We start from the raw sequence: 26,649 nt of genomic DNA, 5'->3' as shown, positions 1-26,649 counted from the left end.
CCTGCTGTTTGAGCTTTTGAGTTCTCATTTGCTTATGGTTCTTGAAAGGTATCTCAATTTTCTGGTGTGATTGAACTGTCAGTCAATTAACACTGTAGGTACAAATTGTGATTTATTTAAGAATATTCATTATCTTATCTGTGTGCATCCTGTTTGATGCCATATATGTGTATTTTTTCCTCTCCCTCCTGTCTTGTGCATACATTAAAGAGACCCATCCAGTAATTAATTGTTTGTTTGCTGATGCACGTCTACTGTCACGGTACATATTAAAATCCCCACATACCTTAGCATGCCTCTGGAGGACCTAAAACAAAACTGTGCAGCCCATTGAAAAAGTGGAGTATTGTGTGCTAATTCATTTGGTGTGGTAATTCGTTTTTGATGGCAGTGGAAATATTGCAGCTGTGTCAGGCAAGTCCACACAGCTAGAGAAGTTACTTGGATTGACCAGCAGCAGCTTAAACATATTTGCTGCTGCTGAAAACAGGTGTATTATACTTTGTTTCTTCAACAATCTTCACCATTTTGTTTTGGCACTGTGCTATAGGACTGTTGCTTTGGGATTTCAAGTGTTCCAGGATTGCAGACAGACAACCAGTTATTTATGTAACTTCGTTTTTTAAAGTAATAGAGTAGAACCTTGCTAATCCGACCTTGGAAGATCCAACTGCCCGCTTAGTCTGCCCATCCCATTTCTTGTGTCTCTTTAACCGCCCTTCACATGATGCCACTCGATGGTGCTGCAGACGAGCTAAGCAGTGAGTGGGTCACCACATATGAACAGTTGGCGTGTGTTGTCAGTGTAGCAGTAGCGGCAGCATCGAAGCTGCCTACTACAATAGCGGCACCTGTTGTCAATGGCAGTGTTCTTCTCAGTGGGGTTGTGCGAAGGGACCCTTACATATGTGGGCCACTGCTATGGTCAGGTGTGAACTTGTCAATGAACTATCATCTTAGAGTATGGAGTGTTGACTGTAGATAGATATAGTTTGATCAATCAATAAGTGTTACTGGGCGCACATTTGTTTTATATATTAGTGACAGTGTTCTCCTTATATACTGTATTTAAGCGTGTAAAACTTAAGCTATGGCATCAACTGAACGCAAACATGTGGCATTGTCTTCAGAGGCGAAACTGAATGTGCTTGAAATGTTAAAGGCGAGTCTTTTCAAAACATTACATGTGAGCTAGGGGTTGGCATAACAAGTGTTACAGACTGAAGAGCAAAAATGGAAAAACTCTTGAATGCAAGACTTTAAAGAAGTCTAGAAGTGAAATTCTAGACTGTGCTTTATGGGAGAGGTTTGAGCAAGAGAGAAGAAAACGATTTCTGTTGTTTGGACCAATCATAAAAGAAAAGGCACTGATTTTGTATGCAAAATTGCATAGACACAATCAAAAGGAAAAGGTTACAGTGAAGATACCAAACTTGCCAAAGGGAGAATGCATATTTTTCTCCATAGTATTGCTAATGGCAGTCACAAGATGTCATTGTGATTGGAAAGGCAAAAATAAATAAATAAATAAATCAAATAAAAGAGTATTCAAAAACATTAATATGGCATCACTACCTGTTTGTTATCAAAACCAAAGGCTGGCTAGTGTGGGCAAGCGGTTCTAGACGCTTCAGTCTGGAACCGTGCGACCACTACGGTCGCACGTTTAAGAATTCTGCCTCGAGCATGGATGTGTGTGATGTCCTTCGGTTAGTTAGGTTTAGGTAGTGCTAAGTTCTAGGGGACTGATGACCTCAGATGTTACGTCCCATAGTGCTCAGAGCCATATCAAAACAACGTGACATCTCATGCATCTGAAAATAACTTGAAATAGTTGAAACAAAGGAATGAATGTAAATAAAGATGAAACATCAAAAGAAAAAATGAGTGAAGAGAATAGATGAAACAACTCCTACAAGTGATGAAATAAAGAGGTAGACACTCCGGCAATTTTGAGCGATTTGAAAACTTTACTACAGGATGTTACAGCAACGTGCGTGAGTGGATCAGTGCAGCAGACATTGACTGCACAATGGACGAAGAATTAACTGATGACCAAATCATCATTGCTTTAACTCGAACAAGTGATAGTAATGAGGAAGATGACAATGAGCCTGATACAGGTGCTAAAAAGGCATTGGATATAGTCTTTCAGTATATCTCAACGAAACTCATCTATCCCAGTAGACATTTTGTGGGTCACTAAGTGACGGAACATTTCGACAAAACAAGGCTGTCATCTGCTAAGCAAAAGAACACTAGATTTTTTTGTCCCTACGTAAAAACAGAACATCAGATTTTTTTCATCCAGCTTAGAAACAAAACATTTTTTACTGTATGATTTCTCATGTGAATCTCCAGATTTTGAAAATGCTGGATTAGGGGAGACCAAAGGTGCAGGCAAAAAGCTGGAAATGTGTTACTAGTGCTTTCCCTGCTTTTATTTTTCACTCTTGTAAGGGAATCATTTTGTAAGCCATGAAAATTAATGATTCAGGTTGTCTGCGTTTGACTACCATGCTAGAGCTACTGTTTTAGTAAGTAAATATCATCAGTTTCAAATACTGTATTCTTGGGTGTTGGTCTTTTTTAACATCCTCTTCTGTGTTAGTGTTTGAAATCATATGCTGAACTATTTTTCCAGGTGGTCACTCTGACACAGATTTTCCCTCAGTTTCAACATTTTGTTGACAGGGAACTAGCAACTTTATTCACTTTGTTAAATTTTTTATTAATGATTGTGTCAACATTTTTCAAGCCTAGCCTACTGAGGCTGCACTGACAGATCCTGATCTTAACAATAAACATCAAAGTGGCAACACATGCTTTATAAATGTTGGCAGAATCATAATCCCTGAATGTCTCTTAGCAAGTCAAAATCCAGTCATTTTCTAATACCCTGTGTAGTTTTAGTTGGAAGAAAGTTTTGGGTTGAGTTTTTCCTCTTTCTCATAAATACATGGATTTTGACTTGCTAAGAATAACATGTGAATTGTGGTGTAAGATCATTTGCAGTATTGGTGACAGCTGCTTATAGGCAAGATACTTGTATTTGCTTTCTAAGTTGAGTAATTCTCATATTGGTTGTGCTCGTATAGCCCTGTTATTATAGGAAGTGTGGGTGGTGGGATGGCTCTATTATTGCCACAGTGGACATTCTTAGGAAGCATCTTCAGCCATTTGTTTTATTTCTTTTGCATAATTACAGTATTGTTTCCAAAAGTTTGCATGTAACAAGAATAATGTTTTTTGTGAGTAGTGTAACGACTCTCTTAAATGGATCAGTATCAAAAGGGTGATAAAAATTAGCTTTATTCTGATAATCATAGGTGCTTTCTCATAACTTTTGCCCTCTAGGAATGTATCTGTATAATTTTGTACTTATTAAGAAATCTACAAAGATGTTCATTTATGCTAGGTGAGAAAAGTTCAATCTAATAATTTTAACCAAAATCGCACATTGTTTTAGAAAATGATTAACATGTAATGCAAGAGGGTATGTAAGAAATTTGTGAGGTTGCATGAATCACTATATGCAAATACTAAGACAATACTACGTTGACATTGCAACAAAGTTATTGCTAATCCAAGCTATGTCTGTTTATCCTCATGTTTTTGGCTGTTTCTGCAGCTAGTATTGGTATGTTAAGTTTCTTTGTTCATTTTGGGCCTGCCGGGTAGTGTACGTCAGTAATGAAATTACTATAAATAAGATCCAGAAAAGCTGCAATATAATCATTACTTTTTATTTTATGACCATTATGTTTCAGCTTTCATTGGTATTTTCAAGTAACCTGTGACTACAATGTTTGAGATCATTTACTTACATTATATGTCTTGCACATTTGATTAGATTATAAAACATAATCTCTGATGCCACAGGAACTCATCTAATGCTGGAACACATGAAAGTCATACTTGTAAATTTTCTAGAAATTGCACTATCTCAAAATTACCTTGGAATTCAACAACAGAATTTATTCCCAAGCAGATGGAGTGACTAGGGGAATAGTGTGGAGGGCACAGTAGCAGACATTTTCCTTAATACCCTAGAAGAATTAGTGAATTGGCCTACATTGAATAAAATTATACACTATTACAGATATGTGGATGACACACTCATGCTAATTGACGGAAATCAGATAGACACCCAGGATATTCACCAAGACCTAAACAACTTACTGACCAAAATCAAATTCACTATGGAAATGGAGGAAGAACCTTAAATATTTCCACTTAATGAGTTATAGACTAATTTACCTGCAACTAAAAAAACAAGCAATAGAAAAACTATTGGATACATTTTGTTACATAGTACACAAAAATAATTTGGCCGAACATAGTCACAAAAGTGTGCACCAAACACATGGCACCCAACCATAATGCAATACTCAGTGAAATAACATCTAGCAAGGGAAACATCAACTAAACATAAAACAGAGTAGAACCAGCTATTTACCAAAATCAGTTATTTAACAAAATAAATGCATTGTTCAAAACCACTGATATACAAATAGCCTTTTGTATTAACCACCACCTCAAAATGAAACTGTGTTCAGGCAGTGTTAAATCCGTAACAACTGTAATAATTTCTACATTGGCCAGACAGGACAAAATTTTGACATTGGATTCAAAGAGCACATCAGAAATAGTGACAATGAATCGAGCTTCTTTCTCCATCTAAAAAATAAACATCACATAGCTGATCAAATCGAAAATGCATTGTAAATACTGCATAGAATACCCAAAAGTTCCACTGTCAACATTCTCAAAGAATTAGAAATTTATATGCACATGCATAACAACCCATAAGTAATATTAAATGGTCATACAGATTTTAAACACACATTCTACGTAAAAAAAAAAAAAATAAATACTGGAACACAAAAAGGGATACAAGTAAACAACACGCATCAATGTCAAAATCTAACCAGAGGGGAAAAAAATCATCACTGTCTGTTTGCATATACTTGTAAACTATAATGTCACTGTCAAATTACTGTCAAAACATATGCAACATGTAACAAATATTACAATAAAGTAATTTTACCAACAACTGAGCACTGACAGTTACATGACAGTTTACTATTAATGTAAAACAGATATCAAGTTCACATATATAACAGTATGTAATCAATCAAATATTTAAGGTGTATTATGTACATAAATGATCTCACTATTATTATATTTGCAGGTTACTTGAAAGTGCCAATGAAAGCCCAAATATATCTGTTGTGAAATAAGGAACGATAATTACATTGCAGCTACTCTGAACCTCCTTTATAATAATTAGTATGTTTGGTCTAACATGATTCATCACATATATTTTAGTGATGATGATTACCCAGATTTGTGGTCTCGTTCTGAAATCCCATATTCTAGCATTCTCTGGACACTTCAGCTTGCAGGTTGCTTGTTTTGTCTGGTATTTTTTGATGATATTATAGTTTCCTAACGTAAAATATTTTTGTTAATAAAGTTAATTCAGTGTGATATTTGTGTGAACAGGAATCCAACAACAACCACACCAGTGGTAGTAGCAGTAGCAGCAGCAGTGGCACTAGCAGCTCAAGTAGTGACAGTGAAAGTGATAGTGATAGTGACAAACACTCATCATCCAGTAGCTCACGTACATTCAGCAGTGGTGACGAGAGAGAGTGCCAGAGCCCTAAAGCATCTACTGCTGAAACTCCTATCGACACATCACATGAAGCATCAGACGTTACGGCCACATCGCAAAGGTAAATAGTTGTGTTGTCTGTTATGTCTTATGATTCTTTCTTGAAACACCCATAAATTCTCTTACAGTATTCAGATGTTAGGTAGTTCCTTTTAATACTTGCCATTGGTACTGATGTCCATTCTGATTTAAAATGGAAGTTAATAAAATTTTGTGAGCTAATTCACAAGATTTAAACTTGTCACATAAGATGTGATCACTGATTCAGCAATAATGTCATTTACTTATCACCTTGTTGACTAGTATTTTAGTAGTGGCACATTATCCCTATTGTAATCATCAAATTACTGACATCAGTGAAATATTAAATTGGAGTAACTGAACATGGCCCCCTCCCCCCCCCCCCCCCTCCGTGTGACTCTTATCCATAACAGATCTTACTTTGCGTGTGAAATAGTCGAATAATTACATCCTCCATGAATTAATTGCAAATTTAATAATGAATTGTATTCATTTAAGTTAATTTCTTTCCTCCCAAGATTTATATTGGCTTAGTGTTTTGTCACACGTCACAAAACTGTATTCTTGAAGAGAATACAACAGTTTATTACGTGGTATCTTTTTGAGTTTGCCTCTAGACCCTTAAAACAATTTGACTCATTATTTCTAATACCATAAATTGCTTTGCTGGATATTCTATATTAAACTTTATTTTCACAGTACTACTTAATGTATTATTCTGTCTGTGATAAATATTATTAAACAAGATAACTATGAATATAGGAGCATATAGTAAGAATTTGAATCCACAAAGTTAAAGCACCAAAAATTATAAGACATGGTGCATCCAGTGCCTGATATGAAGTCCAGAGACAAAGTTAAAAACCAAGAGCAGAGTATTAACACTCAAGATAGCCAAAGTCCAAGCATAGCATATGTCGTCAGATGGAAAGGAACTGGGAAATCCTGCCAGAAATGTGTCAGTAATACTTGAGTTAGTGCTACAAGTGAATGTAGTGAAGCTATGACAAGTAAACCATAAAGCCACAATAACAACTAGGTGTGTGGCCCAGGAAATTGCTAGCTGTGAGACTGTAAGATATCATGTGTGTGCCACTGTATAACCTGGAACTGGGCTGCTCCTATTGGCTTCGGTGCATTGTTGAGGTCAACATTTTGGACATTAAAGATTCAATCCACTAAGCTAACCACACATGGTTCAAAATGCCCTGCTTTGTGCCACCATCTGTTGGGTCCAGTATGCCCACTTTCGGAGGTCGTTGGTATTGTCTGTTGGCACTGTGCAACATGCTAGGGTTGGAATAAGAGCATCAAAATAAGCAATAGCAGACCTTGGTGTTTTGCTGGCCCACAACAGCATGTAAATGATCTGCAAAATTCCTCCACTGTTTTGGTCAGTTTTAGAGTGCAAAAGGCCCACTTGCAGTATCCTTGGTACAAAGTGTCTGTAATCTCAATCACAATAGGAGGCACATGGCAGACTATGCAGAGATTGGCTTCTTCCACAGTGTACATCCTGGATGCAGCAGAGTTGATGGCATTTGTTGGTGTTACCACTATAGACATGGTTGCTTAAGATGTTGACTTCTGAAAGGGCCATCCTTAGTGACTACGTGAGGTAACCATGAATGGCTGATGTCCTCTATAGCAACTGCCCAAACCTATACTAGGTTACCTGTTCAGAAGTGAGATTTTGACATCCAAGGTTACACGAGTGAGAGCAACAGGACGTCAATCATTCATGACTGTGACCCTATATGTCCTGAAAGATTTTAAATGTGTGCACTAGTCACTCTGCTTCCCTGTTACTTTGGGGCTGGAAGGGATTAGAACTCAAATGTTAGATCCCATTCTGGTTTAAAGTAAGAGGAATAAGTATGACGTAAGCTGGAGATGTTAACAGAAATGTGTTCTCCTTTGGCAAGTGATCTGATCGTGATTTCTACTATTTTGTTTGAGTACATGAAACGCATTTATTACTACCAGCCATACGGAATTTGAGAATGAACTTTTAAAATTGGTATTAATTTTTTCACACAGGTGGGAGGAGGGTTGGCTGTAGGACACAAGTAGTATACGGCACTGAATGATTTTCAGCGCTCTGTGGGCATTTGCATATTATTTCTCTCTGTGTGTTGGTATGGGCCAATAATCATGGTGTGCAGCTGCATTTTGGATGCATGTCATTCCCAAATACTGTTTCAAAAATAATGGGAAGAATAGATTGCTACTCACCATAAAGATGATATGTTGAGTTGCAGACAGGCACACTGAAGAGACTGTTACACACAAAAAGCTTCTGGCCAAAGCCTTCATCAGAAAAGAGAAACACACACGCGGTCACACAAGCAGGCGCACCTAACACACACAACTACTGTCTGTGGCTGTTCATTTTTACAGTGAGAAGCAATCTATCCTTTCCTTAATTGTTGATATTCCAACCTGAACTTTCCAAATACCATATCTTTAGAAATGTGAGGACCTGAACTTATAATGTGTAAGGAATAAAAATGTAGATGTTGCTTGGAGCTTGTGATCTATGTGATGACTCATTGAGTTACTAACAGTGTGTGAAACTGCATGAAGAATTCTTGAAACATTTAGTGTCCTCTCTGTCCAACCTATGTTAATGCGCATCATTACTTGTCAGCAGTGAATTGGTGATGATAATACGTATGATTATACACGAAATTATGAGGAACCTTGCGGCTACACTTTGCAGGACGTTCATGTTGTAATGATTCTGTATTGACATTGAATTTAGCAGTTCAGGAAGTGAAGAACAACATGATGTTAGTTCATTACAGACTGGAAGTGATGACAGTACGTCAGTTAAGTGACAAGTGACCGCCAGTGGTACAAGATGAATACATCTACTGTTTTCTAAACAGTTCCTCCAAGATTTATGTTCTCAAGAAACTGTTGTGAAACCCATGCATAGACTTCATAGCTGCACAGAAGCTAAAAAGTGACTTATAGTTTCAGGATATTTTAATCAAAACTCCATTGCACAAGTATACTTATTTTATCATTGGTGATCTTCAAAATTTTGTAACTCATTATTTTGAGCTTTAAAAGCTAGCTTTGTGTTTGTGTGTGTGTGTGTGTGTGTGTGTGTGTGTGTGTGTGCGCGCGCAATGTCATTCATTATGAGATTTTTTCATTGATAAAAGAGTAATTTACTTTTTGGAACATAATTTTTTTTTAAAAAAAGAACATTAAGTAGTTAAATAGCACTTCATACTGTACAAGTAGGTGTAAAATGTTTATCCTCATGAACAATCTATTGTGGAGAAATGACTTGGGCCACACACACAAATTTTAAAAGTGGCTCAGTAAGTTGCTCAGTGTCATCAGTATTACTCACGACAATGTGGCACAGATTCCATACTGAGTAACATCCACTGCTAGAACCAAGAGTTTGCCCAGAGTGTATGTGCTAAACATTAACTGATTTGAGGAGAACATTAATGAGGAAGACTTTCACGAAAAAATACATTCAGGATACACGTGATATTGGTATCCCTGAGAATGAATATTGCACAGTAGTTCATTATGCCTAGATAAGCTTGTAACTCAGTAATGTTAATTGCCATACTTCATAAAGCCAACATAATATCAATTTGACAAGGAATGAAGATCCATCTCAAATGGACCTTGAGTTTGAGACAGCGCAACAATAAAACACTATCTGTGTTATAGCTTGTAGCAGGTGCTGCAAGATGTATGATTAAATGGACTTAATTGCTTCTCATAATACATAACATGGCAAGTTGTTGTATTCAGGGATTACCACTAAGAGTAGTTTATAGTCATCTGAGATTGCGGTGAGGCGTGATGTATTGGCCATCTTTTTGTTTGTTTTGTGTTGGTACCTGCTGTGCAGTTTGATGCATTGTCATCATGGCATAGGTGAGAAGCTCCAATGAAGATGTCGATGTTCAGTGCTGAAATTACGAGTGAACTTTGGCCTTAGCGTACTGTCCACTGCTCATGTCACTTCAAAGACTTGATTAATCATTAGTACAATCAGTGAATGAGTGAGAGAGAGATTTCAAGCCTTCATGTTGAACCACCTCACATTGAGCATGCCTGAGTACTACATCACCAATGAGATAAACTATATAATAATGGTGATTATACTGCCAAGTGAAAGGGCACTCCAACTGCAATGATTGGCCACACGGGTACAAGAAAACCGAAAGGTTGCTTTTGTCTTGTTCAAATTTATTGGTGTGCAACTTTGTGGCTCTGCATACATTAATGAGAACTTAGCAAATCTTGAAAGTTAGGAGGAGACTGTTGTAACAGGAACAAATACAATATATTTAGCATAGTACTTCATGGAGCAATATATAAGGTACAGTGAAGTGCAGGTTATGAGCAGAACTGGAAAAATGGACTGGATGACTGTAATACAGTTTACAGAATAGACTGAGCACTCATTTGAGATGGCTTCAATAATACTGTTTCTTTGGCAGCTCACCAGAGCACACCAGTTGGCCTCCATAAGCAGGCCTGTGAACTATATGGGCATGTGATCTATGAAATCGCACACATCATGAGTGAAGTTGCATCACTCCTCCCTTTCATGGGGTTGGAAAACCACATATGTACATAAAAACACTAGGCACCAAAAAATATACGGTACAGAAAAAATAGTAGGCACACAAAAAAATTTATGGCACATGAATCGTGGAAAAGACCAGTGACAGCACTGACATCCATTTCGTCATCAGACAATGGCTGCTGCTACTGTGGATAGTGTCTCATAGCAACGTCCTCGCTGAGATGATCAGCAATTGGCGCCAGAGGTGCCAGCGGCGGTGATGGTCACACAGGACCCAGTGATGGAGGTAGCGGCATCAGGTGCAGCGGGGATTGCACTGGCGACAGCAATTGAGGAGTTGGGTGACAGCAGTTGAGGAGTGAGGTTGGAGGCAGGAACACTAGACCGCAATCTGCCAGGCAGCGACACCCGCTGTGGTGTGAACAGTGACACAGGAACAGGCATTGGCAGCAGTGGGGGAGATAGTGGCCCCTCTGCAACAGATCCTACAGTGCACAGCCACAGCTGGTCGAAGTGACGGGTTGTCTTCACATCAGTAGTGTGGATGATGCACAGGCACCAGCCACGGTGATACTCGATGATTGCAGGAACCAAGTTTGGCCAGTGGTCAGAACCAGTGTGGAACCTGCGTCTCCAGTGGATGCAATCTGATGCAACAGGTGAAAGAGGGTCTGTGGTTGGCATCCATGTAGCAGCTCCAGTGGGATCTTGTCACTCACCAGAGTGAAATAGTATGAACACCAAAAATGGTCTAAAGCTGCTTCAGGGCACCTGCCGTATACATACTTTTGCATCTGAGTTTTAAACATCCAAACCATGCATGAGGCCTCACCATTAGATTGAGGATGAAATGAGGGAGCTGTGAGGTGACGAACACCACTGCAAGGTGGTGAACACAACTAGCCTGACAAACGAAGCAAATTCTCTAGAAACAAACTGGGGGCTGTGATCTATAACCATAATCTTCTTAAGACCCTCAGTCACAAAAATTTTACACACGTCCGAAATAGTGGCCACTGTGGACATGGAACAGATAACGTGCCATGTAGGGAAACTGTTAATAGGTGTCCACTACAATGAGCCAATTCTGATTTGGGAAGGGCCCAGCAAAATCGGCTTTTAGATGCTCCCATGGGTGCTGTGGTGTCGGCCAGGGGGAAAAAGTCTTCTGCGGGACTGTCTGTGGCAGAACACAGTGAATGCAAGTGACAAGAAGCCTCGTAATGTCCCCATTTATGACTGGCCGATACACATGCCGGTGGGCCAAAGCCTTGTTGTGAGAGGTCCGTCAATGACCGCATGCAGAAGCCACACTACTTTACAGGGTAAGAAAGTGGTAATCACCGACCCATGTAGCATTGTTCTCTGTAGCTAACCAAAGAAACCCCATCAAAAACAGAAAGGCAGTGTTGGGGGGAGAAGTATTTACATGAGAGATCGGAGGCACGGCCCAGGTGTTTCTGGCCGAAGCTGTAGTGACACCACTGATGGGAAAAATGGAGAAAACCATCTACTGCATACTGGTTCTCAGTATCTATATAGAAACAAAGCAACTCGTCCTGATCAAATGTTGGATCCAGCATGATTGGAAGGCGAAAGGAGACGTAGGCATTGGCGTGTTATGCCTCTGGCCAGTAATGGTCTGATAATGATAACGGGAGAGGAAGAGAGCCCACTGCTGCAAGCCATATGCTGTCTTGCCCAGCATAGAAGCCGAATGGTTAAAAAGAGCAAACAATGGCTTGTGATCCTTGATTAAATGGAACTTAGAACCATAGAAGAAGGTGTCAAATTTCTCACAGGCAGACCTCCTTTTCAACATGACAGTACCGCTACTGAGAAGCGTAAGCAGTGGGTCGTTCAGACCCATCCATGTATTTGTGCGCCAGCACTGCACCAAGACCATGCTGAGAGGTATCGGTATACACCATGAGATGCTGATCCAGCGGAAAAGTGGCCAGATGTAGGGCAGATTGGAGCTTAGATTTAAGCAAAGCAAACACTTGGTCACAAGCTGGGGACCATAAAAAGGCACATTTTCGCACAAAAGTGTGTGCAACAATATTGTCGAGGTAATTGATGTTGTTGGACACAGATGCTCTCGGCTGTTTTTTTTAATTTTTTAAATATGCTGAAAAATTGCAGGCGCAATAGCAACATCAAAAGATAAGTGTTTGTACTGGTATAGGCTGAAAGGTGTATTGACAATAAGAAGGCGCCTCGTGGCTTTGTCCAAGAAGAGCTGGAGGTAAGCTTCCGATAAAAGTAGTGTCCATCTGATAAATTTGTGAGTAACTCGTCAGGGTGAGGCAAAGCGTATGTATCTATCACAGATTGTGCAATAATTGTGACACTGAAGTCACCACAGAGAAGCAGCTTACTCATTAGCTTCTTAACGATGACCAATAGTACAGCCCATTCATTGGAAGAAATAGGCTGCATGACATTGAGTGACGTCAGATGGTCTAATTCGGCATTGACAGAACCTCGTAACACAACAGGCACTTGCCACACTCACGGGGTGGGGGGCGTGCAAGCTTATTCATGGTAATATGAGCCTGATAACTGGTAGCACAATCTAGCCCGGGGGGGGGGAGATGAAAATTCAGAACAGAGGGACTCCAGTTGCTGGTACAGAAATTGATCTGACACTAAATTTACCTTATCAGCAATGTAGAACCGAAAGCATTAAACACATCTGACCCAACATGTCTGCGGTATAGGATTGATCCACCACAGGGAATGCAAGAGGGTAAACAACAGATCTGTAAGAGATAAGAGCAGGAAATTACTTACGGTCGAAATCTGCTATTTATTATAGCCAACCAAATTCTGTGAAACCTGTGTCAGGGGACAGGAGCCCAAGTCCTCATACATTTGTGTGTCTACTAAAGTCTCTGCAGCTCCTGAGTCCTTTTGCATCTTTAGTGGTTTATTAAATGCGCGCAAGTCAATAAACAATTTGTTCGGGCAGACAGTTATTGGGGAGAGACAGTTTATGGGCATCAGTACTACTGTCGCCACCACTTTTGAGGAGGATCTGCACACTGCAGTGGTGTGGCCTTTCCTTTGACTCTTGTTGCAAACGACTCAACACTTAGGACATGTAGCAAGCTCTAGTTGGATGAAGCAGTATGGGCAAGAGGGAAGGGGGGCAGGCAATGTGATGCGGCCTGTTGCTGCTGTGTCCGTAACGAATGCTACCCCATGTGTTGCTGAGTGGAAGGTTGTACTGCTGCAACAGCTTCATCATCATCCTGAACACTTGCAGTGTATTTAACAGGGGTTGACTGAGCAAATTCTGATACCTCCCCCCACGCAGAAATCTGATTGCCTGTGGTCCATGTCACTTCAAAGGACTGTGCTATATTGAGCATATCCGTACATCCGTAAGCATCAGGTTCTCAACATTAAAGTGCCTGTTCGCAGACTTCCCTATCTGGGACCAGACGAATATCATTGCCACGCACCTTGTGATCAGTGTTCAATTTTTGATGGGTACTACTGACAAATTTACAATGATGGTTCAACCTGTGTAATTCTGCAGCCCAGTCTTAAAATTGATTTGGCTGTTTCTGACAATGGTAAAATTCTACACGCATTGCAGTGACATGCGTTCTGTCGCAGTAATAGGTCAAAAGTAGCTTGGACATTTCATCAAATGATTAACTGGTCAGTACTTGCAAAGGCACTGTTGAATCCCGCCTAGTTGTCAAAGATGTGTGTCTAAGAAACCTGCTTCTTGGATCAAGACAACAATTCAAGCAAATCTTACAAATGAGTTTTATTATGAAAAGTACATGACATTACTTAACTTTGTGTTAATCAGATGTGTCACAAGCAAACGGCAACAGACAAAGTAAACTGTGTTCTTCAGTGTATACAATTCATAAGTTGCTGGTTTTGAAGTGCGTAATTTGATGCTGCTGTAGAACTGGGCCGCGAACAGTCGGTATGGCACTTATTTCCTCTTCACATGTATGTCGCTGCCATCGCGTTTTCGTCCTGGAGAGGGTTCAGTCAGCGTGCAATTGGCTGACATCTTCACATCCCTCTCTGATGTCCCATTTCTGACTGGTGTGCCAGTGCTTGAATTTACGCTGTAACAGGCACAAGTTGGCACAACATGTGATAAATGCGTGACAAAAGGCAGGAAAGAGAGCCCTACTCAGGTTTGCATTGACTATGCGAAAAACAGGAAAATGTTGGTGTAACTGTGTCTCATAGGAATCCCAATATTCAGTTGATTCATTATATGCTGGAAGGTGTTACGATTGCACTGATGAGAGTGTAAACTGCTGCGAATGTGCAGATGCCACATGATTGAGAGCGGTGGTAAGAGCCTGCTGCTGTTCCTTGAAAACTTGCTGCTGGGCGTTGATATGTTGGAGTCGTTCTTCCATTGAGATGTTTGTTGGGTGACTTAGCATTGACACTAACATGGGAGGAAGCATAATTCTGACTCGTCGCCACGTTTGCTATAGCAAGAACGGACATGATTTATGGAACATAGTACTTTATGGAACAGTACGTGAGATACAATGAAGTACAGGTTGTGCATAGCATTGGACAACAGTAATACGGGTTACAGAATAGGTCACTCACTCATTTGAGATTGCTTAAATAATACTCTTCCTTTGATGGCTCACCAAAGTGTGCCAGGAGGCTGACCTGGGTGGCCTTTATTAGTGGGCCTGAGAACTGTAGGGACACATGCTCTTAAATCGCACCCATCATGAGTGAATGTACACAGGGACATAAATGGTGGTCAGTGCTTGCCTTCAAGAGGCAAATTCCATTACTGCTAACACACACACACACACACACACACACACACACACACACACACAAAGTACAAAAAATGACCATAGATTTTTGAACTGTTAGTTCCTTGCTGGGCAATGAAACAGGGGTAGTTTGAAGATAGTTGGAAATGAGGGGTACACATTCAGAGTCATTAGTTCAGTACTTCTACAGTTGTCACAGCTTCATCTTCTTATACCATGTTAGTAGACATTTTTCAGTCTTTAACTAATGGCAAAAATTGTGTAGCTGTGTACAGAAAATGTCATGTTGGTTCTTAGTTTCTTGTTGTAGCTGACGTACTTCCTGGGAGTTTCCTTATAACATTTTTCTTTGTTTCAGTGAGAAGGATACACGGCAGCCTGAAGTTGGCTCTGATATAACTGCAGAAAGGTATGTTGCATAATTATGCTGAAGATATTCTGCATTTGAAAATTATTTTATTGTGGCCAAACAATAGCCAATTTTACTGTAGCAAACAGGGGCACCTGATTTGTTAGCATTCATTTACATAGTATATTCGGACTGATACATAGACTATGCTCCAAATTTTACTTGGAAGTGTATGTAAATTGTTAATAGGCGAGACACTAGAAAGCATGCATCATGGTTGTGACCACAATAAATTCTGCAGTTACACTTACCTGTGAAGTGGAAATCGGACAAAGTGTAAACAGTGTACAGATTTCCTCAGCTGATTTGCTGTGTATCTAAAATCATCAGCCAATACCTAGACTGCTCGAACAGTCCACGGGTGTACCGCCAGTATGGATGTATGAAGTTCAGGTGTGTAAGGAAATCTAGGAGCTTGCCCCTTCCATGGGACAATTTCAAGGAGCAAGCTTTGCATCATCCAAATGGAAACCTACTTTTTTTTCTACGTAATGTTGATGACACGTTCGTGATATGGCCCCATGGAAGGGACAAGCTCCTAGACTTCCTTGCACACCTGAACTCTATACATCCGAACATCAAATTCGCTATGGAGACCGATGCAGAAGGAAGTTTACCATTCCTGGACGGCATGGTCAGAAGGAGAGCGGATGGCACCCTGGACCATGGGGTATACGGGAAGAAAACACACACCAACCTGTATTTGCATGCAAATAGCTGCCACCACCCGTCACAGAGGAATGGAGTACTAAAAACACTGGTGCAGAGGACGCGAACCATCTCGGACTCAGAGAGTCTGCCCCATGAGCTGGAACACCTAAAAACTGTATTATGGAAATGGCAGATCAGACGCGCTCTCCGCCCTACCTCTATAGTACAGCGTGTGGAGATAGACGAAGTTACGGAGGAAGAGATAGCCACCGTCTATATACCGTATATGGGCACACTATCGGGGAAAATAGGACGAATATGAGGAAACACCGAGTAGGAACTGTCTTTTGTCCACCCAATAAAATACTAACATTATTGGGAAGTGTCAAAGACGATCTCGGTTTGCGGAAGGCCGGCATATACCAGATTCCCTGTGAGTGTGGGAAAACTTACATTGGACAGACAGTGCACACCATTGAAGATTGTTGCCGAGAACATCAGAGGCACACTCGACTTACGTACCCAAACAAGTCGGCAGTCGCAGAGCACTGTTTGTCCGAAAATCACGAAACAGACTACCAACACACCAGGGTCTTGGCACAGACATCTAAATAATGGGACAGCGTTGTTAGAGAGACTATCGAAATTCATACCATGGACAGACTCATCAACAGAGATTGTGGCTATAACCTCAGCAAGGCGTGGGAACCAGCACTGAGTCTACTTAAAAAGAGGCTCAGCAAAGAAAATGAAACGGCGAAAAGGGCGGACGAGGCAGTTACACTGATGCCGATGCCAGCCTCTCAGCGATCGCCGATGCGCGCCCGCATGTTTGACTGCAGGGGAAGGGGATTTAAGACGGCCGCCCGCCCTCAGGAGCTCAGTTTGTCAGCGCATCTGATGATGGCGACATGTCTGCTCACCGAAATACTGCGCCCGTTGGACACTACGGACTGGCAGTACACCTGTGGACTGTTCGAGCAAGAAATACACACAATACATAGACTGTTTGTGAAGCTTCTCCGTTTGGTGAAAATACGACTTTACTCTCGTTTGGGAGGAGTCCACCCATCCATGTTTATTTTTTGTAGTTTGCTTAAATTGCTTGGGGGGGGGGGGGGATGCTTCCTCCAAAATGAACAGGTGGCCAGAACCCCCCAATTTTTCACCCTTCTTTTGCTAGCTGCAATAGTACTTGCTAACATGAGCAGAAAGCACTAATATACATCATGCTCCCATGAAATCTGTGTAAGCAGTGCTACATCATGTCAGTAGCTTCTGTTCATAGCCAATAAACTATTTTTGTCAATATTTTATGAGCTTGCTCCCATAATTTTAGCTGTCAGTCATAACATGACCTTCAAAGATTGCATGATCATGATAAATAGTGGGATTGAGATCCAGAGGCAAACCATTTGTACTTTTTCCTTTTTCAGTTCCCTTTTTTATATTTTGCTCCTACAAAGACGCTGTTGAAAAAGTTCTAAAGGCATAAGTTAAATGCTCTGGAAATTCTTCTCACAGCTGTTGGTAAAGAGCAGCTGTTACAAAATTTAAATCTTCATCATTTATGATTTTATTTCAAACTTTATATAAAATGTGCTACACATTATAAGCGGAAGAATAAAATATTGATTACTGCATGCAGATAAAGGCTGCATGCTTATGTAAAACCAACTTTTCACAGTCTTCAACATCTATAATGTATTTCTTTTGCCCCATATTGAGGAATATCGAAGTGTCACCAGTATTAGATATAAGAAAGTGGTAGCAGATTTCATTTAAACAATATGAAAAGTTCTGTTTATACAAGCATGAAATTGAAAAATAGGACTTATTTTTATATTTATCCAGGAATTGTCAAATATTTTCATATTTTGCCATTTGAGTGTTGTCATTAGACTGCATTAACTAGTGTTATGCTTTTGCAGGTGCAGTAATAGCCTTCAAAATCCAAGTGATGCTAAGAAGCATGTACATAGTTCAGAAGACAAAAAGCGTTCACATAGCCCTGACCGCCAAAAGCATTCCCATTCACCAAACACTCGTCGGCGAAAATCTCATAGTTCTGATAGAGACAAGAGTCATTCCCGTGGAAATGCAAAAAGGCGTTCAAGGTCTCGATCTCGTGACCGTCGCAGGCGGGGAGAATCGTCAAGAAGTCCAGAGCGCCGGAAGCGATCTCCTTCCCACAGAAGCAGAGGTGACCGAAAACGATCATCACACAGTCCATCAGAACGCAGGAGAAGGTCAAGATCAGCGGATCGTAAAAAGAGGTCCCACAGTCCATCCTCTAGGTCTCATAGGGGTGGAGATCGTGAGAGAGATAGAGACCGAAGGTCACGTTCTCCAACACATCGTCGACCATATGAAAAAAAACCAAACAAGCTAACAAGTAAGTGCACACTTACAGCTAGAACATAATGTATGTTCGCTAAAATTGGCCGTGGTGATTCCTGAACCTTTGAGGGTAAATTCAATATTCACTCATGTTTTGTGAAGCCCCAGTCAACAGTATTTTTTATCTGATACCTTTGCATGGCTATGGCAATAAGATATTTTCATAACAAGAATTAATGCAACCATGTGCTGGCCCAAAACATTATTGAACATGTGCATTTGTGTTGTATTTTTGGTACTTAAGACTTTTAAAAATAACAGAAGCACTAAAGGGGAAACTGTTTCATTACTAAAACCTTGATACACCTAATTGATAGTGGTCAGTAATCCACGACAGTTAGAAATATGAAAGGGTGAGCCTGAAAGTGGCTGATGTTTGGCTTTAATAAAATCAAGAAGTAAATTTTATCAACTAAGATGTCATGAAGCTTACCTTTTCCTTACCACTTCCACTGTACATATTTAGAAATCCTGTGTTGTAGTTGGCTGTCTCCAATCCATCAAATCAGTTTTTCCAAGTACTCTTCACATTGCTGTCACTTCGAAAACAGTTCCTGCCGAAGAGTTCTTCAAGCTTTGTGAAAAGGTGTGTGACAAGATTTTGTTTTTGGTTCTTTATTGATATGCTCTGTCATATGTGACGTGCCTAGGTTGATTTTTGTCCCTTTCCTCTTGTCTGGGGGGCAGCTCTTCTGCAAAACGTTGTATTCTTGGGGAGTTAAATTTTGCCAGGAAAGATCACGGAATTTCAGGGATTTGCCTAAAGTCTTAGGGAATTTTGGATTTTTTGCCTAGCATTGAAATTGGATTTCATCGAGTTTTAGATATCACAAATTTGAAAACACTATTTCAGAGTATGTTAATTATATGAATATTATTAAAAATAAATTATCGATGTTTAAAAACTGTGGTTAAACTACTGCCTATGGCTTGTATAGAGCTCAGCAGAGAGGAAAGAAAAATAAGTATGTGGTACGGTGCCATCCCCACCCCTCCCACCTTCCATGCTCACCATTAATTTTTCAGGGCTTTTTTGACACCATCTGCCACTTCTCCATGTCATTATCATGTGCGTAACAATCTTGCTGGTACCAGGGCCATGTTGCATTCCTGTTCCATACACCTGCTGCCTTGCTCTCTTTTGCTCCTGGGGGACTCCACTTTATCATAGGCATCTTTAGTGCAACCTCAGGGCTGGGGCCTGACAGAATGTGTCCCACAACCTGCAAGGGAAAGTAGGGCTGTGTTTTTCCCAAAAAACTCCTCCAACAGTGGGTAGGTATGGATATGGCAACCTGCACTTTCCAAGATGGGGACTGGCCAGTGCCGGCAGACTCTTCTACCATACTCTGGACATAGTTCAGGGGTCATCTTTAGGCACGGCAGTGGACTGTTGTGTGTTTCAAAGAACAGGTGCCTTGGACTCACATTCTGGATCACGAGGAAGAAACACACCTCTGTTTTAAAAAAGATCTCAACCTGAAGATGTGCTGTGTGCTGATGAGCTGAATGGCTGTTGAAGTAAAAAGTCTAGCAGTCAACCCCCCCCCCCCCCCCCCCCCCCCAAGGCACATGCCCCTTACCCTGTAATGTAAGGATTGCTAAGCATGCAGGGCTCTGTCTGGATTGATAGTGACTCATGGGATCCCTATGGAGATACCTAAATTCACATCTACTCCTGACAGCATGGGTATACTATCAGTTAGTACCTACACCCATCCAACAAAGAAAGCTGAATTGGTCAGACTGTCTGAGAAGATGTCTCAGAATTATAGTGCCAGGGTTAGTCTATCATAACACTTCCATTACGATCAAGAGAGCAGAGACAACCTTTGGGAAGGTCTCTAATTTTTATGCTCAAAAGGCATTGAAGGATATTGCTTGGTCCTTAAAAAGTCAGGGCAGTGATTCTCCTCGAAAATCTGGAATTCTCAGGGAATTACATTTTACCTGGAAAAATTGCAAACTGTTAAGTCAAATTATGTAAGCTTCCGCGATACAAGGCCTAAGGTGACTACCCTGTTGTGGCTGAGTTTCATACTGCCTTTAACTTCTGTAAAGGTGTGGTTACCTGCTCTGATATAATGAAGATGGACCCTAAGCAGCTAAGTATAGAATGGAAAAAGTGGATGTCATGGAAGTGCAGAACTATATGGGGAGAGTCAACGGCACATTGGAAAAATTGCCACATTTATATCCATCTCAAGGTTAGACTATTTGTTGCCAACCCAAATCGATATTTCAAAAGTCAAAGATTTGGTCATACCACCGTGGCATCAAGTGGGAGGGCTGTATGTGGAAATTGTGGAGACTCAGCCCAGTGACTCCTGTACTCTTCCTCCAAAATGTATAAACTGCTCTGGAGATTACCCAGTATTATGGAGCAGGAAGAGTTGGATTTTGTAACAAGGAAAGGAAAATTCAGGGGTTGAAAGTTGAGAGAGACAAACCCTGTGGTGAATCTAAAAAAGGTTTAAAAGCTATGTAAACTTCGGCATTTGCTACTTTTGCATCAGCCCTTAAGAAGCCAGTTGCCAAGTATGATGCCTCACATAAACCCAGACCACAGGATTCAAGTAAAAGTACTTGCACTTTTCACTGTATCTGTGGAGGAAAAGCTACACTTGAACCCCAAATTTTTTGGGACCCATCAATGAAAGACCTCAGCCACATACCACTACACACCATCAGGAGCCCACTAAGCCATCCTCCCTACTCACACATGCAACTACTCCCATAAGTAAGGATAAAGTCATTCGAAATCAAAGAAAGTGGCAGCGCCACCATTGGATTGGGGAGTTATCTCCCTTTCAGATAGTGATCTAGTGTTTGAGGATACAGATATTCATATGGAAGAACCAGAGCTGGGCACTGTCTCACATTTCCAGTGACCTCTCAGGTTAATCACCAGCACCAAGGGAAGAGGGCGGTTACAACGATCGCTAATTAACGGCATCTGCAGTGGTTTGTGTATTGCACTGGAACTTGGAATGGATACAGATCATGTTTGGAAGAATTACAGCTCCTGGCCCAGGAGAGACTGTTCTGCATCTGCTGACAAGAAACTCGTTTTAAATCCTCTGACTTATCTACATTAAGGGGCCACCACTCCTACAGGAAAGGCAGTGCTACTGAAGATTGGGTTAAGGGTGGAGTATCTGTTTTTGATGATGATAGATGCCACTCCTCTCCTTACCACACCTATACAAGCAGTTGCAGGAAAGTTCTGACACCATTTAAAATCACAGTGTGTTCTGGAAGTATGAAATAAGAAACACCTGCAGCCTCAAATTTTTGTGTTCTAACAAATACGTGATGCATTTCAGCAATACTTGATTTATTGTTGCTCTAGAATAAGGTGAAACAAATGTTCCTACCACGAAAAGGTTTCATGTTAGGTTATGAATTTCGTGAATGAAATGTGGAAAATATGCATGAAACAGCGGAATAAATGAATGCTGTAAACTTGCCACATAATCCAGGAAAAGTGTTTTTAACTTTTCATACATTGGTTTCTCCATCCTGTTCATGCATGTCACTTCACTCAAGAGATTCATTTGCACACACAGTTCACAGATGTGTACATGGTGTGACCAAAAATGAAATTATTTGTAGTGCCAGAGGTCTAATTATTAAATAATTGACATATGTAGGGAATAAATTTAGAGTAGATCTCTAAAATTACTGAAATAACTGTGGCTTGTGAAATCTGTCTGTTCATTTAACCTAGATTGTAGTTTTTTGATTTTATGGAGGTGTATCTCCAGTTCTAACAGATTTAGGATCTTCCATGGGCTTCAGTATGTAATAGTACAAAGTTCTTTTGTACACTGTTGATGGTATGTTTCGTTTCCAAGAAATGCTGTGCAGTAACTGATTTTTCGAGGTGGTTGAGCCTGAAAGCATTTGTGTGTTCTTGAAACCAGGTTTTGATGTTTCGGCCTATTTTCCCTACATGGTAGGCAGGACAACTAGGGCATGATCCTTTGTACACTCCACCGCCATTGAACTTTTTATGTATTCGATTTTATGTTATGGACGAGTGAGTATCCTAACTTCTTATTAGTCGAGATTGCAACTTTTTTTGAGCCCAGGTATAGGATACTGTCAAACATTTTCTCTTCTTTGACAGTAGGCCTTACTTTGTGTATTTGTCTGTGTAAATTGTCTGTTGTTTTGGCTGTGTAGCAATTGTTTATAGCAACACTTCTTGTTGTATCTAGCTCATTCCTAAGGCTGTTTTCTCGTAAATCAAATTAATGTACTGTGTGTAGCATAGCATTGACCTAAATGCAGCATATTTCTGTGTTGTGCGATGGCATGATGAGTTATCCATTGTTATTTCTGTGTATGTTTGTATTCTGTGTATGTTGGACTTAAGTTTTTGTTGGTGGTTGGTGATAAAATCCAAAAAAATTATGCTTTTGTTGTCTTCATGTTCTGTTGTGAATTTCATATTATCAGCAAGGTATCATCAACATATATCCAGTAATATTTTATTTTGGAGTCTGTTGTTTTCTTTAAAGAACGTACTTTCCAGATGATTGAGAAATAAAGGTTAATTCAAAAAGAGACATCCGATTTGGCACATAAAGTTTTTTTTTGTATCTTTTCATAGGTGTTCAGTATGCCCCCCCTTGAGATGCACAGCATGTCAGTTGCGGTATTCAAATTGTTCCCACACTGCAGCAAGCATGCCTTGAGTTACAGCTTCTGCAGCTACTGTTACGCGATGTCTAAGTTCATTCTTTGTTGGTAATGGCGGCACATAAACAATCTTTTGCAAACCCTCATAAAAAATGACACAGTCATGTCCAGTGGCTTTGGAGGCCAGTAATGTAAGGCTGAATCATTTGGTCCAGTGTGAACGATCCATCATTCAATAACTCTTTGATTTAAAAATTCCTGCGCTCCATACGCCAGTGTGGCAGTGCCCCATCCTGTTGGTAAATGAAGTCATTTAAATCAGTCTCCAACGGTGGGAAAAGAAAGTTCTCAAGCATATCAAGATAGTGCTACCTGTAACAGAGTTGTCGGCAAAGAAAAATGGACCTACACCTTTTTCTGTGAAACTGCGCAAAACACTCCAAATTTTGGAGAGTCTGTCTCATGTTGTACAACTTCATGTGGTTGTTCCATACCCCATATTCTCACATGATGGCTCATTTAAATGGAATGTTGCCTCATCACTAAACACTTAGTGTGGGAGAAAACTGTCATCCTCCATCCTACCAAGAACGAAATGACAGAACTCCATGCGTTGTTGTCCGTCACCTTCACAAAGAGCTTGCAGTAGCTGAATTTTGTACAGTTTCATGTGTAAACTTCGACGCAACACAAGACACACAGACATTGGGGGCATGTTGATTGCCGAGCTGCATGATGAACAAATTTCTGTGGACTTCTAGTGAAACTATGGCGGATGCGTTTGATGTCTGTGTCAGACGCTTGGGGATGGCCCAGCAGTTTGCCTTTACATAAACAACCTGCTTCATAGTACAACCCCGCTTTTACATTCCTGAAATTAAAGTTGTCCCACCACTTACAACAATTTTTTTTCCTGCCCTGTCAGGTTTCCTGTGTCCACTAAATTAATTCGCACCTGATTTTGTCAGCATATTTACAAAATTCCCGTGATTGATGTTTCACGAAAAAATATTTCCGGAGAAAAAACTGATGTAAAATTATGCTTTCACAGCGCTGAACGTCAAGCAGTGCTTACGAATGTTACACGGTTAAGTTTTGTGACACCAGGGTGCTCTACTCTAAACCGGTAAACGCGTAAAAGTTGAAACAGTTCATGCCGTGTCTCCTGCCAATGCCAAGCTCAGCTCAGCGTGGTGGTTAGTGGAAGTAACTAGGTTTGTTTGAATGAAAATGTCATGACCAATAACAATCATTTCCAAACTTTCTCTACTGCACATGCAGAGTTTTGTGATTGTTGTGATCATCGTACGTCTCTGTCGAACTATATTTAGCAAGTTTTCCCGTTTGGCCACTTGTAGCACTAGTTGACAACTTCACTGACTTTGTGTTGCTTAGATGTTTTTGGTTTAAACACAGTGCCAATTACATATTTTTTCATGCTGAGGAAAACTTGTTTTGAGAATTTATTCTTGTTTTCAAGTGTAGTATTTGTGTGTGTGTGTGTGTGTGTGTGTGTGTGTGTGTGTGTGTGTGTGTGTGTGTGTGTGTGTGTTTTGTAGTGTTAAGCAAACAAACAATGTGAGTGGTAGTTTTCTTGTGCGTGGTTTTAAGCACTTTTTAAATATTTGCACTTGACAATGGAAAAATTCTCAAAACATGTTGTGCTATGCATGAAAAGGTATGTAACTGTTTCATTATTTAAATAATGAATGACAGTGGCAAGCTTTCCAGACACTTCAATTATGATATATGAAATTGAGTCAAATGTCTCTACTTTTCAGAGGGTTACCAGTTCCAGTTATATCAACGGTTTTCGTTACATAATAAAAAAGTCCCTCACAAGTATTTGACGCCTGTTATGTACATATATCATACATAAAATGCAAAAGTGCAGGGATATCATATATGGAACTTGTATAGCTTAAAATGCAGTTTCCCACATTTTACATTTTCCTTCATTTTACACCACCTCCCTTTTTTTTATGTAAAAGCAGAGTTTCCACTGTATGTTTCATTTTAGTTAATTCATGTGTGTTCTTAACTGAGTATGACTTATCAAAAGTCTGGTGTCTGGTACTGCTTCAGAATTTCATTCAGTAATTAAGAGACAGTGGAGGCAGATGTATTTTTAGAATTAACAATAGGACTCAGCGAAACATGAGGTCTATGGGTCTTAGGTCGAGCTCTGCCTTGGCTGTGGGATTCATTAAAATGCAAATTTTTAGTTGTTTTTCTGTGAAGAGGAAATTGCTTTTATTAACTATTTTTGAGTAATTTTATTAATGTTGTGTGCTGGACTATCTGTTCAGTGTAATTTAGGTCTACTAAGTCAGCTGTGTTTTTAGTGTGTAAGATGGAATTTTTTAGGTTACTGTTACTTCATCTGAAAGTGGTGTTTTATCCCTTCCCTGAATAGATGCTGTCATTTTTCACCGAATGTGATGTCAGTTTGGTGGTTTATGACTTTTTCATAAAACTATATTTGTTTGGGTGGATGGTTGTCCTGTTCCTGATGCAGTTTGAGATGTATGGCCTCTAATTTCTTTTGGTGCCTGTGTGTGATTTCAGATTACATTTCGCGTACAATACTTTCAGAATGCCCTTCAGCAGCTTTTATTAATGCGTGTAGTGTATTAACTAATTGTAAATATGTGTAATAACAGCAGTTACTGACTTCATCCACATTATCTCTACAATGTAGGGAGAAAAGGCAAAAACTTCAAAACCAGTTTTCAAGAGCACACAAATGTTTTCAGGCTCAACCACCTCAAAAATCAGTTGTTGCATCTGTGTTAAAAGAATAAACAGATATCACAAGTCACTGTTAAATCAGTAATTTTAAAGACCTATTGTAGGGTTATTCCTTGCATATGTCAATTGATTAATAATTAGATCTGTGGCACTACTAAAAAAAGTTAGATTTGATCACACCTTTAACAACAACATCTGTGAAACGTGTATGCAAATGTACCTCTTGAGTGAAGTGATATACATGAACCAGATGGAGATACCAATATGATGGTATTAAAAACATTTTTCTTGGATTTTGTGGTAGGTTTACACTATTCATTTTTCCCATTGTTTTGTACATATTTTCTGCATTTGACGTACGAAATTCATAAGCTAACATCAGACCTTTTCATGACAGAAACATGCATTTCACCTCATTCAAGATCAACAATAGATCATATTAAAACAACTTACACTGAGGATGGACCCACAGGGTCCGAAATTCATCATGTATGTAATAAAACAAGAAAATTTGTGACAAAGTATTTTTTAATTCATACTTCCAGTGTACTGAATACAGTCAGGTTTGCAGCTGCAAAAATGGATAAAATTAAACAGTGTGTTCTTTAAACAATTCACCTTACGACTTGTTGGATGCAGATGCTGTTCAGCCATCACTTGCTTCAGGGGTTCGATTATCAAGTGCCTGATTCATTGAGAGAACATCTGCCTTTTGAACTCCAGGCAGATCACA

At 40.0% G+C, this 26,649-nt stretch overlaps 1 protein-coding gene across 3 annotated transcripts in view; it reads left to right on the top strand.

Moving 5' to 3' along the window:
- Positions 1 to 26,649, top strand: part of LOC126284814 (arginine/serine-rich coiled-coil protein 2-like) — a 67,724-nt gene that overhangs the window by 15,136 nt on the left and 25,939 nt on the right. For all 3 annotated transcript variants that reach the window (XM_049984011.1, XM_049984012.1, XM_049984013.1), the window contains 3 exons: positions 5,509 to 5,741; positions 15,417 to 15,467; positions 18,050 to 18,513. In XM_049984011.1, the coding sequence (XP_049839968.1) occupies positions 5,509 to 5,741; positions 15,417 to 15,467; positions 18,050 to 18,513 (748 nt within the window). The remainder of the gene's footprint in view (positions 1 to 5,508; positions 5,742 to 15,416; positions 15,468 to 18,049; positions 18,514 to 26,649) is intronic.

Source organism: Schistocerca gregaria, chromosome 8 (assembly GCF_023897955.1).
Source record: "Schistocerca gregaria isolate iqSchGreg1 chromosome 8, iqSchGreg1.2, whole genome shotgun sequence".
Lineage (NCBI taxonomy): Eukaryota > Metazoa > Arthropoda > Insecta > Orthoptera > Acrididae > Schistocerca > Schistocerca gregaria.
Note: the sequence above shows the minus strand (reverse complement) of the source record. Positions and strands in the feature narration are given on the sequence as shown.